Source organism: Lissotriton vulgaris, unplaced genomic scaffold (genome assembly GCF_964263255.1).
Source record: "Lissotriton vulgaris unplaced genomic scaffold, aLisVul1.2 SCAFFOLD_1986, whole genome shotgun sequence".
Lineage (NCBI taxonomy): Eukaryota > Metazoa > Chordata > Amphibia > Caudata > Salamandridae > Lissotriton > Lissotriton vulgaris.
The window spans coordinates 117,521-137,404 of NW_028249164.1; the positions used below are offsets into that span (position 1 = coordinate 117,521).

The 19,884-nt window shown below is 43.1% G+C and overlaps 1 protein-coding gene across 1 annotated transcript in view; it reads right to left on the reverse strand.

The window, feature by feature from the left end:
- LOC147663684 (mitochondrial 10-formyltetrahydrofolate dehydrogenase-like) overlaps positions 1-19,884 on the reverse strand; it is a gene marked incomplete at its 3' end in the record, with an annotated part of 293,187 nt that overhangs the window by 100,317 nt on the left and 172,986 nt on the right. Inside the window, exon 4 of the mRNA XM_086950265.1 lies at positions 7,053-7,218. Coding sequence (XP_086806391.1) covers positions 7,053-7,218 — 166 coding nt within the window. The remainder of the gene's footprint in view (positions 1-7,052; positions 7,219-19,884) is intronic.

The window sequence follows — 19,884 nt, forward strand, 5'->3', positions numbered from 1 at the left end:
AGTTTCTTGAGAATAAGCACTGCGTGTAACAAGACCTAAAAAATTGACCAGTTGGGATCTGAAACCTCAGCACTTTTTTTTACAAGCAACCTCTCAGCTGGAGTATAGGTATTCCCGATTTGTAGAACGATACTCATCTATTATGTAATTTGAGTGCTTTTTCCCATTTACAAACATGCAGATTCTCAGAATCAGGGCATTTGCAAATTGGAAAAAGCCTTTTGGGATGTATCATTCCAAAAGGCCATTGCAAAATAGAGAATTGCTAAATTTGCGATTCTTTATTTTGCGAATGCAATTAAGGAATTGCAAATTGCGATTCCTTAAATGAAAATCTGGAAGCACCAGAAATTAGCTATTTGGCCTTAAGGAATCGCAAATTTCCAGCAACTTCAAGAGGTGGTAATTTGCGATTTACTTTAAAACAGCACTTTCTGGATTTTTTAAAAGTGCCATATGTCGCACATACATGCCCTTAGGGCTTGTATGTGTGCAAAATGTGCACATTTGCATATTTCAGGGGTGCAAAAGGGTGTCCTTTTGGCACCCTTGCTACCTTGAAATTGCATTCTCAATTTGCGATTCTCTAATTGGTAATCGCAAATTGAGAATGTCTTCCCATTCATTCCTTTGGGCTTTTTAGCCCATAGGAATGAATGGGAAGGTATTCCTTATTTGCGAATCTCAATTTGTGATTCTTAACTAAGGAATACGTAGGATTCTCAAAAATTTTCTGCAAATCCTACATACATTGCATTTTGCGATTCTCTAATTGTGATTCGCTAAAAATCACAATTTGAGAATCATAAAACTCTTTTTCGATACATATGGCCTTCAGTCTCTTATTGGTCTTCAGAGATTTCCGCATGAGCACCTTACGCTCTGCGCAGTTGTAAGAGCAGGTAGTGGCAGAAGCTGGTTTCTAGGAATAGCGTTTGATAGCTGCTAGACTTAGGTCTGTGGTGATGCCAACACTTCCTATTAAATTCATTAATAGCTGTTTTAAGGAGTTTGGCTTGGCTGAATCACATTTTCATATGCAATTTAACATTGCTCCTGTACGCAAACTTGTTAATGAAAACAGTATGAGACATAATTGACAGTGTGGAGTGGATGAGCATAGGTTCAATAAAGATGTTAGATCTCTCATATAGATTGTATCACATTTATTGTTGGTCTTCATTTTGCAAACCAAAAAAGCGTATGAAAGTGATGGAATAAGCTTTGAATTGAATGCGATGATTGATTGTCCAATAGCGCGACCTCCACAGATGTTTGAAAACCTCTTTAATGATTCAGTAATGATACATGCTTTCCCTTTTTTGGTTGAAATATGGTCATACCAAGATAGCTTATTATCAATAGTTAACTTCAAACAGTCATTTGTTTACATGTTCAATTTGTTTATTCTCTATTTTCCACAGCAACTATTGGATAGTTTTGCCAATGAGCTAATTTTTGCAGTTATACTCTTGTAGCTTTAAGAGTTAAGTCTGCAAACCTAATCGAGTTAACATTAAGATGATGATGATGGCATCGGCATAGGCCGATTAAGAGATGGCTAGCATACTAGTTTTGGCTGTAAGCCTACAACACATTCTAGCTACAATGGTAAGTCGAATATAAATACGGACCAAGCATTAAGTTTGCCCTTGAGGTATTTTCCAAATAACTGTCTTTCACCATCAAGAAGGACTATAAAGTGATAGTTTTTGGGTCTTTACTTGAACCTTTAATGTGCACTGCTGGACAAACTCTTCCATTGGCCACATGAAATTCACTCTGACAGAAACAGCTCATCTTTTGTTATTATCCCTTGCCCATTTTGTTACTCTTCTCAGCATCTTTATTCAATAAATTGTTTAATGTGTGCGCTTGTACACGCAAAACATAAAACGTAGGCGGTTACAACTGGCAACACGAGGAGGACGACAGAGGTAAGGAGAAGACATCACGGCGAGGAGGAGGGCGGCCCGCAGACGCCAGAGAGAAGGTAAGTGGGTTTTTTGACACTTATTTTTTGGGCCGTGGGAAGGGGCGTACTCGGCTCTGCCACAGAGAGTCGGAGTTTTGCCGCAACTTTGGGTTCCCAGAAGAGCGCGGAGTTGGTAAACCTCTGCAAACTTCGCTGGTGGAGTGGAGTACGCCACCCGGGCTTAGTCACAGTACGTTAAAATCCCTCATGCTGGAGTGGATTGTATCCTAACGCCCTGGAAATATCGTTCTGTTTGCTGGTCATGACAGAATCACAGGGCTTGGGGGAAGATGAGCTCAGGTACTGCTGCTATGTAGTCCAAGCCATATCGTCCAAAGGACACCAGTCATCCTGCACACACCTTTAAGATGCTCAACAGAAAAATAATGTTTGCACACAGAACAGTACACACCATGAGAGTGAGGGTTAAGGGTTTAAACACCTTTTTCTTTTTTTCACTCATGTAGGACGACTCACATCAAAGTGTGTGAAGATCATGTCTTATATTCGCAACTAAAGGTTTGAATCCTCTAATAGGCCTGAAACACGAATGTTTGTAGTGTAGAAGACAGTTTGTGTCTATGTATTACTAAAGTTGTTTTATCAACTGTTTTCTCAGAATTCTGAAGGCAGATATTAAATGGGAGCTGGCCATCACCTATCATCAATGTGCCATTCTTATACTACAATAGGTCCGATGTACGCATGTTTATAATAACGAGTAAGAAGTCCCTTTGGAACAAGAATGCCCAACATAGGTACAGAGGGGGCAGATCATTGCCATATTTTCTGAATAACCATATATGATAAATGTACATGCAATGATCCTAAATGTCACTCATGTACATGCTCAGAAATTATTCTAAAATTCTGGCATTGAAATGGCCCTCTTAGATTTTTGTTGGGCAACTCTGCTTGTGAGTGTGTTGAGAAAAATCGCTAGATGGTGGAGGCCATTCATTTCTCAGTTGGCAAGTTTGATGCTTAGATTTTGTGGGCTAACCTCATCACTTGCTCCTTTTACATGGGTATTAAATAAGTGAATGGTGGCAGTGGACGTGGAAGAGCGGATGGGTATTGTGATGACTTTGGACTGCTTAACACTGAATAGTGAGGGTCAGTAGAATAATAGTGATCTTTCTATATTTCTATATTTGTAAAAATTCCATTCAGACACCCTAGTCACATATTATAATGATGTGAATCAAATAAATAAGACACGTATAAAATACAACCTATAACAGTTCTATGACACTCGAAGCCCAAAAATAACAATTACACGCTCACTGTTGAGAATTCCCTCCAGTCTGACATATTTGTGTTCAGGGCTTACTCTAGGTTGTCCGCAGTCTGAGGAAGTCTGTGCAGACATCGCACACTCAGATAGAGTGTTGCTGCCTGGGCCGTGCTGATGATGCTGTGATTGTGGTTACCATGAGGGGTGTTCTGCAATCAGCTCGACACATAAGTCACCACCGGTGGCGCTGCAGAAGAGGAGTGGTCAAGACTATGAACTGTCCTTCCCAAGATGGTGTATTGCACAGAGAACACTATTGGAGGTTCCTAATCCACAATGAATTTTGAGTCATTCCTGTGATGTCAGTTTAAGTTTGAATTATATATAAAGGACGCAATCATAAGAGTAAGATGCGTTGTAACGCATTTGATCTAAATTTTTCGTTGGCACGCGTCATCGTTTATGTTAAACGCTGGCGTGTGATTGACAACCGGGCTTTGGGGTTACCACCTTGTTCACTTTTAGGATGGCCCATCTGGACAGGCTGATGTCATCTTGATTTGCCGTGACGTGGGAGGGTTAGGTTTCTGGCAAATGCTGGCTCCTGATTAGAAATTGAGCGCACAAGCCCACTTTCACTTTAAAAGGGCAGCTGGGCAATGCGGCCATTGGTATATGTCTCGCAATTCGAGACATATAACATTGCAAATATTGGCTTTGGCAATGCTTGCTATTCCAAGGCACTGAAGTTGGTGACACTGCGTGGGATAGCGCAAAGTGCTTAACTTGGGAGTGTAATTGTAGCTAGGCCTGGGCGGTAAATTCCGTTCCGCCCGCGTAATATGGGTAATTTTGCGTTCCATCCAGAACACAGAATTGCCAACAATTCAGCGGCTTCGCGGAATTGTTTGCTTGTTCGCGCTTTCAAAATGCGTGTTTGCAAGATATTTCTCCCCGAGCACGCAAACAACGTTCGAGAACAGGAAAAAAGCAAAGCAAATGGGCAGAACTCTTGCTTGCTCGGGGAGAATTTTACCGTTTTGCTGAGCTTTGCATAGCGCGACTTCTTAAATTCCGACCACCCCTAATTGTAGCAGAGTGCAATCTGGGTTAATATCCGGCCGAGCTGCGGGTAATTAGAGCTCGCTGGCTGCTGCAGGACAATTTGGTCAACTGTACCTCACCGGAATGTTCTTCGGAGCAGCCAAACCTCAACCCAGCCTGCAGTGGAGCACCTGTTGGGGGCCAAACAACGTTTACCGCCGGAGATGATGATGCTGGACAAGGAAGAGGGTAGGAGTGCCGAGGCTGCCCAGCGCATCACGACCACCGGGCAGACATGTGTGACCTAAGTGGCTCGTGCCAGGGCTGTTTTAAGTTTCCAGTCGGGCCCTGAACCGGTCTGCACCTTGTGCACCCAGTTTGAGGTGCACCACGGTGAAGACCAAGATATTGCGCCCTAACAGTGATACTGGCCCCATTATGTTAGGTGTGTTCAAATTATGAAAAGCATTCTGGTAGTGTTGTTCAAGGTCCTTTCTAAAGGATGAAACTGTCTTGGCCAGTCAGATGTGTGCCACTACAGCATTCTATATCCCTGGTCATTATTCGTCAATTTCAGATGCTTCAGAACATTTTTGCTGGTTTCATTTCCCGTCTTCATCTACTCTGCGGCTTGACATTAAGTATGTGTGTTTTTTCAGGGGGCTGGGAGTTTGGTAATTACGAGTATGCAATCTGCATGTGGCACCTGTTATACAGCACTGTGAAGCATTTCATTTTGCTGTGTAATCTATTTTCCCAAAGGACTGCACAACACTGCTCACAGGACGTTCTGGTGCATCTGGGAACGCCATTCGTTCCTCTTCAAAGGCAGGTGCTAAGCCCCTGGTATGAAGTTCTCATTAACTATTCATTTCATTTTTCTGACTGTGTACTACTTTAAAATGAAAAAAAGGGGAATACTGAAATGCGGAGCTCCTTTATTTCCAGCAGTACTGCATATTAACTAGAATTCAATCCATACGCTATTGGTGGCGTTTCCTGGTTTGTTTACAAACAGCAGCTTGATGTTTCTGTCGGCTAGTGTCCACTTGGTGTAAATGCGGTGTGCCGACGCATCCCCATTTCACTCCCATAAAGGGTAATGATATAAAAGTACAGTCAAGGGGTTGTATTTAGCGCAGGCTGGGGTGCTCAAGCCATTGAGGCTGATGGTAACAGCCAAATTCCTGGAGGCTCTTAACATTATTCCCAACTAGATGGATGTGGGAGCGCGCTGTTGGTTTCTCGCCATCTCTTCGGTAAATGAAGAAGAAGTTAAAGAAATACGAAACCTGACAGGAATGAACATCTGTCCAACCACAATATAGCTTCTGGTTGAGGTAAACAACAGTTAGCGTACACTTGTATAATTGATTATTCATCCTAAACAAGCATTGAAAATGCAATATGTCTCACCTTTGATTAAGTTAAAGCCTAACAAAACAATTTTAACTACATACAACTACAACATATACCAAATATACACTAAATAATGCAAAGCTAGAATACAATACCATTAGCAAAGCAAATGGCTTTAGCTTAATCAAAGGCGAGGCCTATTGCATTTTCAATGCTTGTTATTTTTGTCCTTGATGTTTGCTCCTTGCAGCTGGAGTCCATGTGGACTCATCTTGTGGATCCATTGACCTGGATATTCTCTGTTCCTGATATCAGTGGGAGATTAGTGTCAGGCTTATCTACTGCAACATAAATCTTCATTTTCATTCATATACTATCAGATTGCCAAGGAGATTTTGTAATCTTTGTGCTTTTTTCCTCCTAACCCTGTGACCCTCTTAATGTGACACCTGGCACCTGTCCAATGTGCGGCACTTCCCTCAGGAGTGTCGTCTCCTCGGCGCACTCTCGTGATCAAGTTCACGTTATAAGTTCAATAATGTTCTTGACTGGTGTTCATAGTTATTCAAATAATCTTTATTTTCTTTTTGGTTCATTTTATTTCTGCAGAATGACTACGAAAGTATGTCTTGAAAACATTTTATGAAGAAATAAAATGAACCAAAAAGAAAATAAAGAGTATTTGAATAACTATGAACACCAGTCAAGAACATTATTAAACTTATAACGTGAACTTGATCACAGAGTGCGCCGAGGAGACGACACTCCTGAGGGAAGTGCCGCACATTGGATGTTATTTAAGCTCAGAGCACAGTGAGCTTCACTTCGACTGCACCACCCACTAGATGAACTGTGTTTACTCATAACACATTGAGTGCGATCACGACTACTATAACTGGAACACCTGGCACCTGTCACATGTGTTATACTATGCAGGGTGAGGGTGTGGATACTTGGAAGAGTCCCGCTTTTATCTAGCATTCAAGAAGACAGAACAGATATTTGCTGAGCCCAGTCCTTGGCATTGGCCTTAGTTTAAATGGCATTATTTGTTAAGCAGTGCCAGATTAAGAACTAACTTTTAAATTTAATTATTCTATTATTGTCCCACCTACGAACTGTTCCGAAAAACCTTGAAAACTCACCTTTTTAAGTCAGCCTTTGAGTAATACTTTCTGCCTTGGTTCGTTATGTCTGTTATGAGCGCCAAGAAACCGTCTCGGTGTACGTGCGCGGTACACATTTTTTTAACATAACATAACATAACATTTAATTTGAAAAAAATCAGAAACTAGAGGCCTGTAAAGTAATTAGAAAAGAAAGCAATCTGCCTGTAAAGTACACATTCGGTCATGATAATTAGCTAATGGAGTTTCCATGCATGTACAAACTGTTGAGGAACACGCTGAACAGGTAACAAAATATACTACACTTTACCATAGCTTTGATTCCTTCAGGGAAAAGGAAGCGATTGTAAAGGGTGTCCACGGTGTCATTTGGTTCCACCGGACATGATCGCTGGAGGAGGATAGGTCCTGTGTCCAGACCATCATCAGCCCAGAAGATTGAAAACCCGGCCTGTTTATCTCCATGAATCAATGTCCTGCAAACAATAGAGACATTAATGATAGCAGGGATTTGATTATTTTAATCCTTTTATTTCAGTAGAAATTTCTTAGAATGGTACAGTGGACATTTTAATGGCATGTTTGGATGTCGTTTCACTGTGATACATGACAAGACTTGATGTACCGTGTAATTACCGGCCTATGCTAGCATGTAGCCAAACAACATTTTGCTAAACATTAATGAACATTAAGGAATACACATGCACAGGATGGTAATCATGGACAGAGAACATAAAAAAACGTATCCACTTTTACAAAATTACTATGCCTACTGGACTCGGACGCATTGTGCTCCATAAAAAGAGTGTCTCTGAGGCTATGGTTTCCAGCTTGCCTACCGCTATATAAAACTTTATAAAATAAAAATAAATAAATAAACCCATTACCCACGAAAACAATAAACATTCCAGAACGTGATTTAATTTTAACTCTACCTTGACATACAATCACTACAAAGACCCGAAAGCAGCTTTCATTTTTTCATGTATTTTTCAATCTTTTCTTTATTCCTAGGGCTAGGTCAGGGAATGGAGAATCATCACGGGCCAGATGTACGACCGTTTTTTGCGGTCGCAACAGGAAATCAGGCCGTTTGCAACTGCAAAATTAGTCTGCCCCATGTACAAACCCTATTTTGCGAGTCGGTAAGCTATTACCGACTCGCAAAATAGGATTCGCGACTCGCTATTAGTAAGGGGCGTGCCAAGGGCATCCCTTCCAAATAATGACTTGTACTTCAATGTACAATTATTTTGCGACCGCATTTGCGGTTGCAAAACACTTGCAGTGAGCCACTCGCAACCAGGAAGGGGTCCCTAGGGGACCTCTTCACCTTTGTGAGTGTGTGCGAAAATACTTTTTAAGAGCAGGCAGTGTTCCCTGGGACCACTGCCTACTCTTAAAAATTGAAACAGAAACATGTAAGTTTTCTTTTTTAAATGCATACCCTTTTCCTTTAATGAAAACGGCTGCATTTAAAAAAGAAACATCTTTATTAAAAAAAATCAGTCGCAGACATGGTGGTCTGCTGATCCCAGCAGGCCACCATTCCTGGGAGTGCTAGCCATTCCTAATCGGGTCGCAAATAGCACATGTCTCAAGAACATTAATGAGGCAAGCAATTTGTGACCCCATTAGAATCGCTAACAGTGTCTTAGACACTGTTGTAAATTGCATTTTGCAAGTCGCAAATTGTGAGCCGCAAAGCGATGCAATTTGAGAGTTTCAAAATGTAAGGGTCGTACATGTGGCCCCACTTCTCTGGGACTGTTGCTGATGGAACGACAGATGCCATTAGCATGCATGCCTTTACAAATCGTCCATTACAACACATTAGTCTTTGCAACGAAAATGTTTACCACCCATATGCCTATACCACGCATGCCTTTACAACAAAAATGTAAGTATTTTGCATATATATATATATATATATACATATGTACATATATATATACATATATACACATATATATAAACGAAAGTATGTCTGTTTGTCCTTTATGCATTACTACACCATTCATCCGATCGCCATGAAACTTTGGGAAGTTGTTGAGTACACTGCCGCGAAGGTTTCTGGCAACAAAAAAAACATTGTTAAATATCGGCCCCCCAGGGCCCTCATAATCTTTCCAATACTGAACGTTTACAGTGAGACTCGCTTTTGCAATGACCATCAACAAAGCACAAGGACAATCGCTGCAAGTGTGTGGACTACATTTGGAGAATCCGTGCTTCTCACATGGACAACTGTATGTGGCCAGCTCACGCGTCAGAAAACCTTCTGATTTATAGTGTATATATAAATATAAATATATATGTTCCAAAGGAAAACACACACTCTTTGGTATGCGAAACAGGCCACACCAACCGTGCTTCATGAAATCCTTTATTGTGAGGCAGAAAGCATTACGCGTTTCGACTCCAACAAGTCTTAATCATATGCAAAGATTCCAGGCGTGGGTTCGTTAGCTTTTAAACAACGTGACTAAAAACATTGATGAAGGACCAATGCCCACGTATTCGATTAAAAGAGGCAGTAAGTGACTATTTATAACGTTTTAAGTTGTTCCATTTTGCAGAGATGTAATGTTCTGTTTTTAAATTTCATTCAGGTAAGTCCATCAAAAATATAGTATTTTTGTACTTTTTCCCTGCACTTTAGTATGTTCTGAAGTTGCCTGGACCACCACATCCATAATGCACCGTTACTGCCGTTTTCAAACACATAAATCATTCAATGTTGTTATTGGCAAAACTTATCACTTCCTTTCACTGTGTACCAAACACCTCGAATGAAGTGTTTAAACGGACAGTTCCATGTTATGGCTGGGTGAAAAGTCACAGTGCATATCGAGGAAAAATTCCGCTACCATCCAGCTCTTATTTAGTTGATTACTTGCCTTCCAGGTTCGTATTCATAAGCACGGAGCATATGGGAAATTCCTTCCGCGAACCATTAGCACGCATGCCTTTACAACGCGTCAATTACAACACATTATTCTTTGCCACAAAAATGTTCCAGCTCACCTCGGGCCCTTGGGGATAAGTTAGTTCAGGACACAGCAAGCAAAATACTTTCAAGCAGAGGGACACAGCAAAGTCCCTTTAGCCTCTCCTTGGTTACAACAGCAAACTGCAGACCAGCCCCAGAACACACAGCAAGGGTGAGGCCTTTCCTTCAGTCTCTTCAGTCGTTTCTTCCTTAGCAAAGGTTCCTCTTGACCACGAAGTAGCTTCAGTCTTGTTCAATCTTGATCAATCCATTTCTCCCAAATCCAGGGGCTCATAGTTATACCCCTAGATCTCTTGGAAGTCTTTGTGTTCAGGGAGGCACTGACCCCTGTTCAAACCAGGTATGGGTGCCTCCATGCCAGTGACACCTCCTTCCTTTGATTAGTGGGGGTCTGGATTCTCAATCACTCAGCAAGAGATGGGACAATTGTTTTATAGTAGCAACCCAGGACTCTTCCCCTCTAGGGGCTACTCCTTCCCCTACACTCCAGATGCAGGTCAGCCTGTTGCTGTCTCACCTCCTCCTCTGGGTAAGACATTCCCCAGATCCTATCACTTTCAAATCCAGAGAGTCAATCCACAACCAGGCAGAGACACACAAATGTTAGAGCACAAAAGCCCAGCCACTTCTAAAAGAGTGGCTTCTAAACACACAATGCAAAAACCACATTCATAAAAAGATATGTTACTACTTTGTGAGTTCAGGCACACTAAACTTCACCTTTCCATCTTAAGCCTTTGCAAAGATAGGCTGGAAAACATATTGCACAGCCTCCCCATTCTATCCATTCTAAGATAGCCTTTCAACAGTGGAAAAAAGAAATGGTGAACATTTCACTGTCAGGACATGGTACACACCTTAGTACATGTTCTACCTTTCACATGCACTGCACCCTGCCCAGGGGGTATCCTGGACCTACCATAGGGGTGTCTGATGTGCACAGAAAGGGAAGGGTAAGGTCTGGCAAGTGAGCGCACTTGTCAGAACAACATGGCAGTTTAACAAACTGTGCGCAGGCACTGCAATGGCAGGCCTGAGTTCCCTCTTTAAGGCTACTTGTGTGGGTGGCACAATTAGTGCTGCAGGTCCACTAGCAGCATTTGCAATACCAGCCCTGGCACACAGAGTGCACTTTACTAGGGACTTTACAAGTAAGGCAAACATACCAATCATGGATAACCAATTACCATTATACTTTATAAAGGGAGCACTTGCACTTTGACACTGATCAGCAGTGGCAAAGTGTCCCAAGAATCTAAGTTGGCAACACCATGTCAGAACAAGCATTTGCAATGCAATAGGTCTCGCATTTACGAGAGTTTGCGCTATTGGCATTGTAAATGGCCTTTTATTTATGTGTTTTGAAAACCTGCAAGCGTTGAGTAAACATGCACTTTGTACTTGTAGTCCCTACTTACGAGAACAAAGGCTGGCATAACTGCATCTCTTTGACAGCCAGCTTTGCTTTTCCTAAGCAGGGACTACAAATACAAAATGCATTTTTACACAATGCTTGCAGGTTTTCAAAAAACAAAAGGCATTGTCATTTACAAAGCTAATAGCTCAAGCTCTTGCAAATGCAAGACCTATTGGAATGCAAATGCTCGTTTATTCTCTTGCTCTGGGAAAAATCCGATGAAGCAGGTCACCAAAATTAAGTGCAAGTGGGTCCCACCTGCAACTACTGGCTTCAATTAAGCACTTCCATCAAGTAAGAAGGTTTTAAAGGAGACCCCCTACTTGTTCATTTAAAGACTGCCAGAAGAGTGTCAGGGTGCACACAAACAGCATGTTTCACTACAGTACCGCGCCATTCTGGGCCTGTCAACACGTGGCTGTGTGATGGGATCTAAAACTATATAATAGCAGCTTTCATTTTAACCCTATTGACCGAGGAGAAGTATTTAAATTATGGAAATGTGATCGACACAGTTCTGGCTGTTGCTTTTGTAGTTATAGACACAAACTTGGCTCATCTGAACTGCTGGTGCCCAACATTTGCCAGTGAGCTTAAGACGCTTCAGGTACGATCTTTTGGTTGTCTAGGTCTCCTTATATGTAACAACACCGCCCATCCACGTTTAAACAGTACTCACCTGAGTAGTTTTGTGAAGCTAATGAAGACCATTAAAAGCTTGGACCACTTTCACAACTGGAGTTAAAGCACGTGCTTAACATAAAAGCTACTCTCTCTTGACTTGCACTAAATTTTACCTGGTTTTAAGTGCTTTTTTATTGATTTGTTTTAATAAACTAACATGAATGATTATTCATTTACTAGTGCAACTATCAATAAAAGTTATTCATTCATTCACTGGTGCAGTCAGCCAAGGGAAGATTTAGAAAAGCAACCGATTTGGCATACATATGAAGGAAGACAGATAAAAAGACGGGGTTAGAATAAGGCTCCACTTTCAACTCTAGGTTCGGGAAGCAACGCGGGCTATGTTCTCACTTCCCAAAAGCAGTGTTGCCAGCTCATGATCTAATTAAGAGGGCTCTGGTTTGGGCCGGTCCTTAGATTTAAGGAGGTGTGCTGGAAGTGGGGCTTTGGGGGCTTACAGCCAGTGGGCCACTACTGTGTTGAAATGTAGGGTTATGAGCTATGTCAAAGCTCCCAAAGGGTCAGGCTAACGCAGAAGGGACCATGACACCTACCACTTCTGATGGTTATGAAGTTTCAGGCTGCATTGTACATACAACCAATGTGTTATTTTGCAATAACTAAATTTCAGATTCTTGTAACAGGCGCCAGTGAATACCTGTGGAATGTTGCTAAACTGTTCGTACATTTTTGTCCTCACATTTCAACATTTGTTATATCTTAAAGCCTAGAAACACAACTCCAACAATAACAAAGTCCTTTATATTTTGAGGTAATTAAGGAACCACCGTGGTGTAAATTACACATTTTCTCATAAAAGAATTCTGAGAAAACTTTAGACAATTCCTTGGATTCGATAGCTGCCAAAAACGACGACATACTATGTTTATGAAATGTAACCTGAATGAATGAGTATGTCTGCACCACGTTCAGAGCATCTGTATTCTCCATTGATATTCCTCTCACTTGTGAAAGTTACATTTTTGTATGACTAATTGTGTTCAATGTGACCACACAGGAAAACAGATGTAGTTAGAACTATGGTTTCATTGTCTGTTCTGACGGAGCAGGCAGAAACGTTTCTGTGAAACACCAAAGGATGAAATGCATTCACTGCGGAATGGTTTGAAACTAAAAGGTCTGGACCCTGTTTCTGAAGCAGTAGGGCAACTCTGTTATGGACATCTGTGCATTGCAAAAAGAAAGCCCTTTCTTCAGAAAAGCTATTACTCTCTAGTGAGCTTAACACAGTGGCTTGCTTGTGCGACTGCAGATTATGAGATACCAGTAAAATGTCACTATTCGAAGGGCAGAACAACAATGCAGAATGTTTTTGCCACTTACCTGGTCCGTTTCACATTCCCTCTGGCAGGTACTCTGTGCGTCCACCCAAAGGTTGGAGTTCATGTCATTGGGACAAATGACTGTATTTTACAGGAGTCAGCATAGCGCCTGCGGCGATGTATCCAGAAACAATATGAGAGAGTTCCGCAGCCAGAAAGGTGACAGCCACGGGTAGAAATGCACGCACCACTTCGCTGACCTCCGCTGCCATGGATCAATTGCTGTAGGATATTCAATGCAGCACTTTCAAACTTACCGCCCTTCTGCGACTATAAAACAGTCCACGCAAGACTACAGTGGACTAGACGTCTAATAATGTAAATCTTTATTTTGAGAAAAATGTTAATACACGGCCTGGAGTAGGTAGGTGGAGTTTAGATCACAACTTGGCCGCGCATAAAATAAATGTAAAGATCTTTTTGCTGCGGCACTGCAGACAGACAGACACTGCCCGCGATAGTGGCAGCTCTGGGTTTACCAATGAAAGGGCTGCAGACAGTTTAAAGGGCAAGCTGGCACAGTGGGGCACCTGAATAATTGCGAATTAAAGGGGACATTCTTAACCTCTTCAGACCTCAAGCAGTTTCCTGCTCGGTGAATGGTATTTTCATATGAACCATTGGTTTCGAACCAACACAAAGTCAGACTGAGAGGGAGATCCCAGGGGAACGAGTCTACTCAATCGAAAACATAATCCGCCTGGAGCTCCTTTAATGAAGATTAGAAAACAAAGCTCACTTTAAAAACAATACGAACAAAACAAACATAACAAAAAATTTGTTGCTAGACAATACCATGTTCTTGTGCTGAGCTGTAGGTAGCCGAATACATGTTTTGCTCAGTGTGTGCTGAAAAGCGTGTTGACTTGCACAAACACGTACGTCACTGTTTACGATTAAGAAGTGAGGGGCCCCACTGTTAGCCGGATTAAAGTACTTTTTTTCTTAAAAGGCAAATAACAGCAAGAGATCTTGTTAAGTTAGAAGGCACTCACACGAGAGAAACAAAAGCAAATGACGCGAGCTGTACACTTGCACATCACCTGTCCGGGCGGTCCACATCTCCTGTCTCCCTTCCTCCGAAAAATCTTCAATAGATCTCGCCAAGGCGAGCAGCGCATGCGCTGCATCGCTAGGTGATTTTTAAGAAACAAGGGAACCCGAAGGAATACACTAGGGCCCTTGGGCGTTCGCTTTTTACAAAAAACAGTGGACCCTAGTATTTGTAAAATCGGTAAGAATAGGCATACACTAAATAGTTAGTATGTCCTTTGTCCAGCCGGACAGGATTTTATTTGAAAATTGCACACAATTATCAGCAATTCACGGTAATGTCAAGTGGGCACGACCCGTGACCCACAACAGGCAAGACAAAACAAACTGAATTCAGGCAAGAACGAACAAGGCGGTCTGTACTTGTAATCAGGGAACAGACTTGATTGCATTTAGAGTACCATTGTGCTAGGCATTTTATAAGCATTTCAGTGACATATGGTACTAATGTACAATGCCGAAACCTTAGATACATGGCATCATCTTCAGGACAAGTATAGAAGTCATGTTTGTCTTGGAAATTAATAACAGTTGCCTTACATACTGCAAACAATCAACACAATACACAATAAGTGGTAGAAAAAAAGGGGAGAAAATAACATTTGTGACTATGTTGCTAGGCATGTTGTAAAAGATTAATCGTGACAGGAGTGTGTTTCGGCGATATTAAAAAGGGGGGGTTTAAGATACTTCTGTTGGCACTGTATGGACATGACGTTGCTAACATGCTTGTGCCTGACTTGGATCGTAAGAGTGAACGAAAACGTTTTTCAGTGCAGGTATAAGTTTGAGTGCCAAACGAATGTAGCTACCACCCGGCGCAGTGATTATTGGTTGACAAAATGTGGTAAGCCAACACCAGAATAAACATTTTAACCTCGTAAAACGGCGCAGTGGTGCATTGAGGGTGATTACCAACAACAGAAATGTACATTTGTCCCGCAAAAATGGCGCAATAGCAAAATTGTACCAGAGCGCCAAGGCTGCTGGAGTTATGTAGGGTGCAAGAAAGGAATCGAGAAAGGAGGGGTCAGGTGTGACATACGGGGAGAATAGTGCAAGCCGAGTGAAATATTCATATCCGGCGCAGTGTGTTTAAAATTAGAATTACCAAGGCAGCTTGCTCACTGGGGACCGAGAGTCCAGTCAAGGAGTGAAGGGCTAGGCAAGGGAGAGCCTTCAGAGGCGGGTCATGAGAGTTTGAGTGATCCCGCGTTTATGCACGAAGCCGTCTCAATCGCGGCTCGCTGTGGGAATAAGGAATGAACAAAATCAGGTGAGCCTCATGGGAGAGCCTACGGAAAGAAGGGCAGAGTAAGTGCCAGTTTTTGAAAAAAACGGGGGACTGTACAAGTATAAGGAACAAGGTTCATAGTTACCCTTCAGTAGCGGGTCATGGGAGTTCAAGTGATCCCGCGTTTATGCACAAAGCTGTCTCAATCACGGCTCCCTGTGGGAATAAGAAATGAAAAAATTCAGTAGAGCCTCATGGGCGGGGTGCAGGGTTATCGAGCCGTGTGCAAACTACAGAATGCACACACAGGTGCAGGAAAACGTACGCTAGTAATGGCCACGTGTTCCTGCTACACACCTTCGACTGGGCCCCGATAACAATCATGGTGGCCATTTTTTATTTGTGCATTACAACAACTGTCCATCATCACTTTCCACTGCCCTACTCCCAACTAGAGCGCTAACTCCACCACTAGGCTGGATTCATGCAGCCTCCATTTTCTCTTCTTCTGTAATCCGATTTCAATTTTTGAGTCCTTTTTTTGACACATTTTGTAATATAATGTATACATTCATACAGATAATGCAATAGTTTCTATCATTTTTTAATATTGCATTTACATTCCCCAATGAATATGGAATGATTAGGCTGGACCGCAGCAAGCAGCGGGGTGGTGGGATTGCGATGGTGCACAAACTAGAGCTTAGGTGCACCTTAGAAGCAGCCAATATTATAAACAGCGAAGCAGGCTCATTCTCAATTAAGTGGGGGGGGGGGGCGAATCTGAACATAAATGGCTACCTGATATACCGCCCACCAGGGGCACCCTCGGCATTCGCGGAGAGCCTGATTTAGACGATCACGCAGCCGGTGCTACGCTATAGCAGGCTCCTCATTTTAGAAGATCTCAACCTTCATTTAGAGGAGGAAGATAATAGGGAAGCCCTAGGAGTAATCACCTCCTTAGAAATTCTCAAGCTAAAACTACAATCATGGCTGCCGACCCATCAGGCGGGCCATCTTCTAGACCCTATTTTTGCAAACTGGGATGGAATTGAGGTTCACCCCCCTTGTCAGGTTACTTGGTCAGACCACTATCTGGTCCAGTTTACGATAACAGGCCTGGCTAAGAAGCTCCCATTAAATAAGCCTATGACATACAAGCGCAGGCAATGGGGGAAACTTAAGCAAGCTGATCTAGAACTTGCCTTGAGAACAAGCAGTCCACCTATGAGGGATAATCTGGACGAGGCTAGGGAGGACTATGAGAGCTGGCTGACAGGAGCGCTAGACTTAACAGCGCCTTGGACGACCAAGGCCCCACTTAGGGGCGCTAAGTCGGCAGAGTGGTTTAACGCTGAGTTAAAAGCGGCCAAATCTGTGTGTAAAGGCTTAGAACGCTCCTGGCGGAAAAATTATGAAGAAACTGCTAAAGGGGAATACAAGAATGGCATAAAAGAATATCATCGTTTGCTTAGGATGAATTTCTGAATAATAGAATTACGGCAGCAGAGTGCTCGACTAAGGAGCTCTTTGGTATTTACAAGGAATTAACTTCACTGGGGAGGACCCTAGCCCCAGAAATCCATTCGAAAGAGACTTGTGAGGCGATTGTGGACTTTTTTGTCCAAAAGGTTGAAACGATATACAACTATTTTACAATAGGAGCAACTGGATCTTCCACGGAACTCACCAGGGAAGAGAGATGGGCTAGGAATCTGGGCCTCTGCCAGTTCGCAGTCCCGAGCAACCCTGAGCTGTTGAAGATAGTCCAGAGTATCAAGTCTGGCTCTCCTAAAGATGCGGCCCAACCAAAGATTTTTAGATATCCGGCAGAACTTCTCATAAACCATATTAGTCATATGGCAGAGCTGTCTTTTAAGGCCTGCTATGTACCACAAGATTGGAAAACAGCACAGGTCATCCCCATTAAAAAAAAGCTAATCTTGGCATAGCCCACTTGGACAATTTCCGCCCCATTTCTCTCCTTCCCTTCTGTGCGAAAGTAGTGGAGAAAATCGTAAACGCACAGTTGGTGAAATATATGGAAGAGTGCCAACTCCTGCACCCCTCTCAATTGGGCTTCAGAGCGAACCACTCTACTGATTCAGCTCTACTTTACTTGACCGAACTGTTGCGCGGGAGAGTGGATGAGGGATGGACGGCCGCGCTGCTGCTATTAGATCTCAGCGCTGCATTCAACACCGTCTCGCACCTAATGCTGCTCACCCGACTCAGGGAGGCAGGGATTGAGGGTCCAGCCTACGAATGGGTGAAGGCGTTCCTCACTGACAGAATATTTCAGGTCTGGTGCCCCCCCTACAAATCGGAGGTCCGGGCACTAAGACAAGGGGTTCCTCAAGGCTCTATGTTGAGCCCCACCCTATTCAATTTGGTACATGGAACCCTTGGCAAAGCTAGTGGAAGCTTTTGGGGTGGAGATAGTGTCCTAAGCTGATGACACCCAACTAGTGGTGACACTGTCACAGCCCCCGAAGAGGCAGCAGCGAATTTCTCGACGTGTTTGGGAAGATTAGCTGAATGGATGAACAACAATTGCTTGCGCCTCAACGCAAGTAAAACTGAGCTCCTCGTGGTAGGGAAAGCTCCCTCCATTTGGTCTTCTGCATGGTGGCCTCCCGAATTAGGGCCGTCCCCTTGCCCCTTGGAACAGGTGAAGAACCTGGGGTTCAGATTAGATACGAACCTGTCCTTCGAACATCACACCAGAGGGGTAGCAGGCAAACGCTACGGCATTCTAAAATGCATACACAAAACTCTGGATCTACTCCCCGCAACCAGTAGGAAAATTCTGATTCACACTCTAGTCACGCCTCACCTTGACTATGGCAACGCATTGTATGTGGGCCTAAGCCAAAAAGGAGTTCACCGACTACAATGTGTTCAGAATGCGCCGGCCAGGCTGATATTGAATCTCTCTAGAAAGTCTTCAGGTAGCCGTGCGCTGGCTAAACTGCACTGGCTTCCGGTCCGTGAGCGCATTAAGTTCAAGACACTGTATTTGGCCCACCGTATTGCGCAGGGTAAGGGCCCGGCCTATCTTCAAAGCTTACTAACCCTGTACCGGCCAAACCGACAGTTAAGATCCATGGGAAGTATGTTTTTCCATGTGCCTCGTATCCATCGAGCTAGGATGGGTGGCCGCTTTTTCAGGTACCTGGCTAGTAAGCACTGGAATGCGCTTCCATTAGAACTCCGGATGGAACCGTCGGAGTTGAGATTCAGGCTGAAACTAAAAACGCATCTTTTTCCGACATAGGCGGGAGACCTCCGCGACTCTTGGCGCTACCAGAACTGTTTGGGCACGTGCCTGACCCTCTAGTCTACACAGCGCGGGGACACACTGTTTCTAGTGTAACCAGGCGCTTTACAAACTTGTTTTATTATTATTATTCATGGAGATGAGGACAAAATATCAATACATAATGACGTAAAGTACTCCATTCTATTTTCAACCCCACATCTCCTTTCCTTGGGCGTTCCAACTTCCTCCCTCTGCACCAGATACTTCTGCAATATGAGAAACTTGCCAATCAATGTGCTCTTGCATTAATTATCTTTAAATCCCAGTGTGTGTGGACTTCAGTATCCGTCACATTTTACAATTGTAATTAACATCAAATGCAGCATTTCCCAACTTCACTGGCACAATTCTGCCAGCCTCTCACACCATGGTAGATTGCACTCTATAGGCCTGCATGTTATAGGTCATGGTTGAGATTTCTTCTTCACAGTAAAGTATACATGTGCCAGTAAGGTGCCCAGTGCAAGGCCTTAACACGATAAATTGCACTCCATATACACGCACGATACCGGTCATGATTAAAATTTCAGCTTTACAATAAAATGTACATGTGCCAATAATACATCGGTATATATAAAGGTTTATCTATATATAAAATACATATATATACATATATATTAGGTTTGGGCGGAATTTGCGAAATAGCCTCTCGCAAAATTCTGCGAAACGGCAAAAAATCTCTGCGAACACACGGAATTTCACGTGCTCGCAGAGATTTCGGGGGCGGGGCTTCTTTGCAAGTTCACATGCCTCTTGCAGCAATCCCCATGTAGTTCATGTGACCAGGAGGCTGCTTTCCCCTTATCTTCTGCTCTGATCGGTCTCTGACCCGTCTTGATTGGGTCAGAGACCGATCCGAGCAGCAGATGAGGGGTAAGCAGCCTCCTGGTCACAGGAACTACACTGGGATTGCTGCGTAAGGGCCAGAAGAGTTGGTTCCAGTGACCATGGCATGTGTACTGTAACTTTGCCACCTCGCCAAAAGGCGCCGAGGTCTCTTGAGTGAGCAGTTCATCATAGTGGGGGAAAAGGCGGGAAGACGTTGCATACCGTTAGTGTGTGTGGGGCGG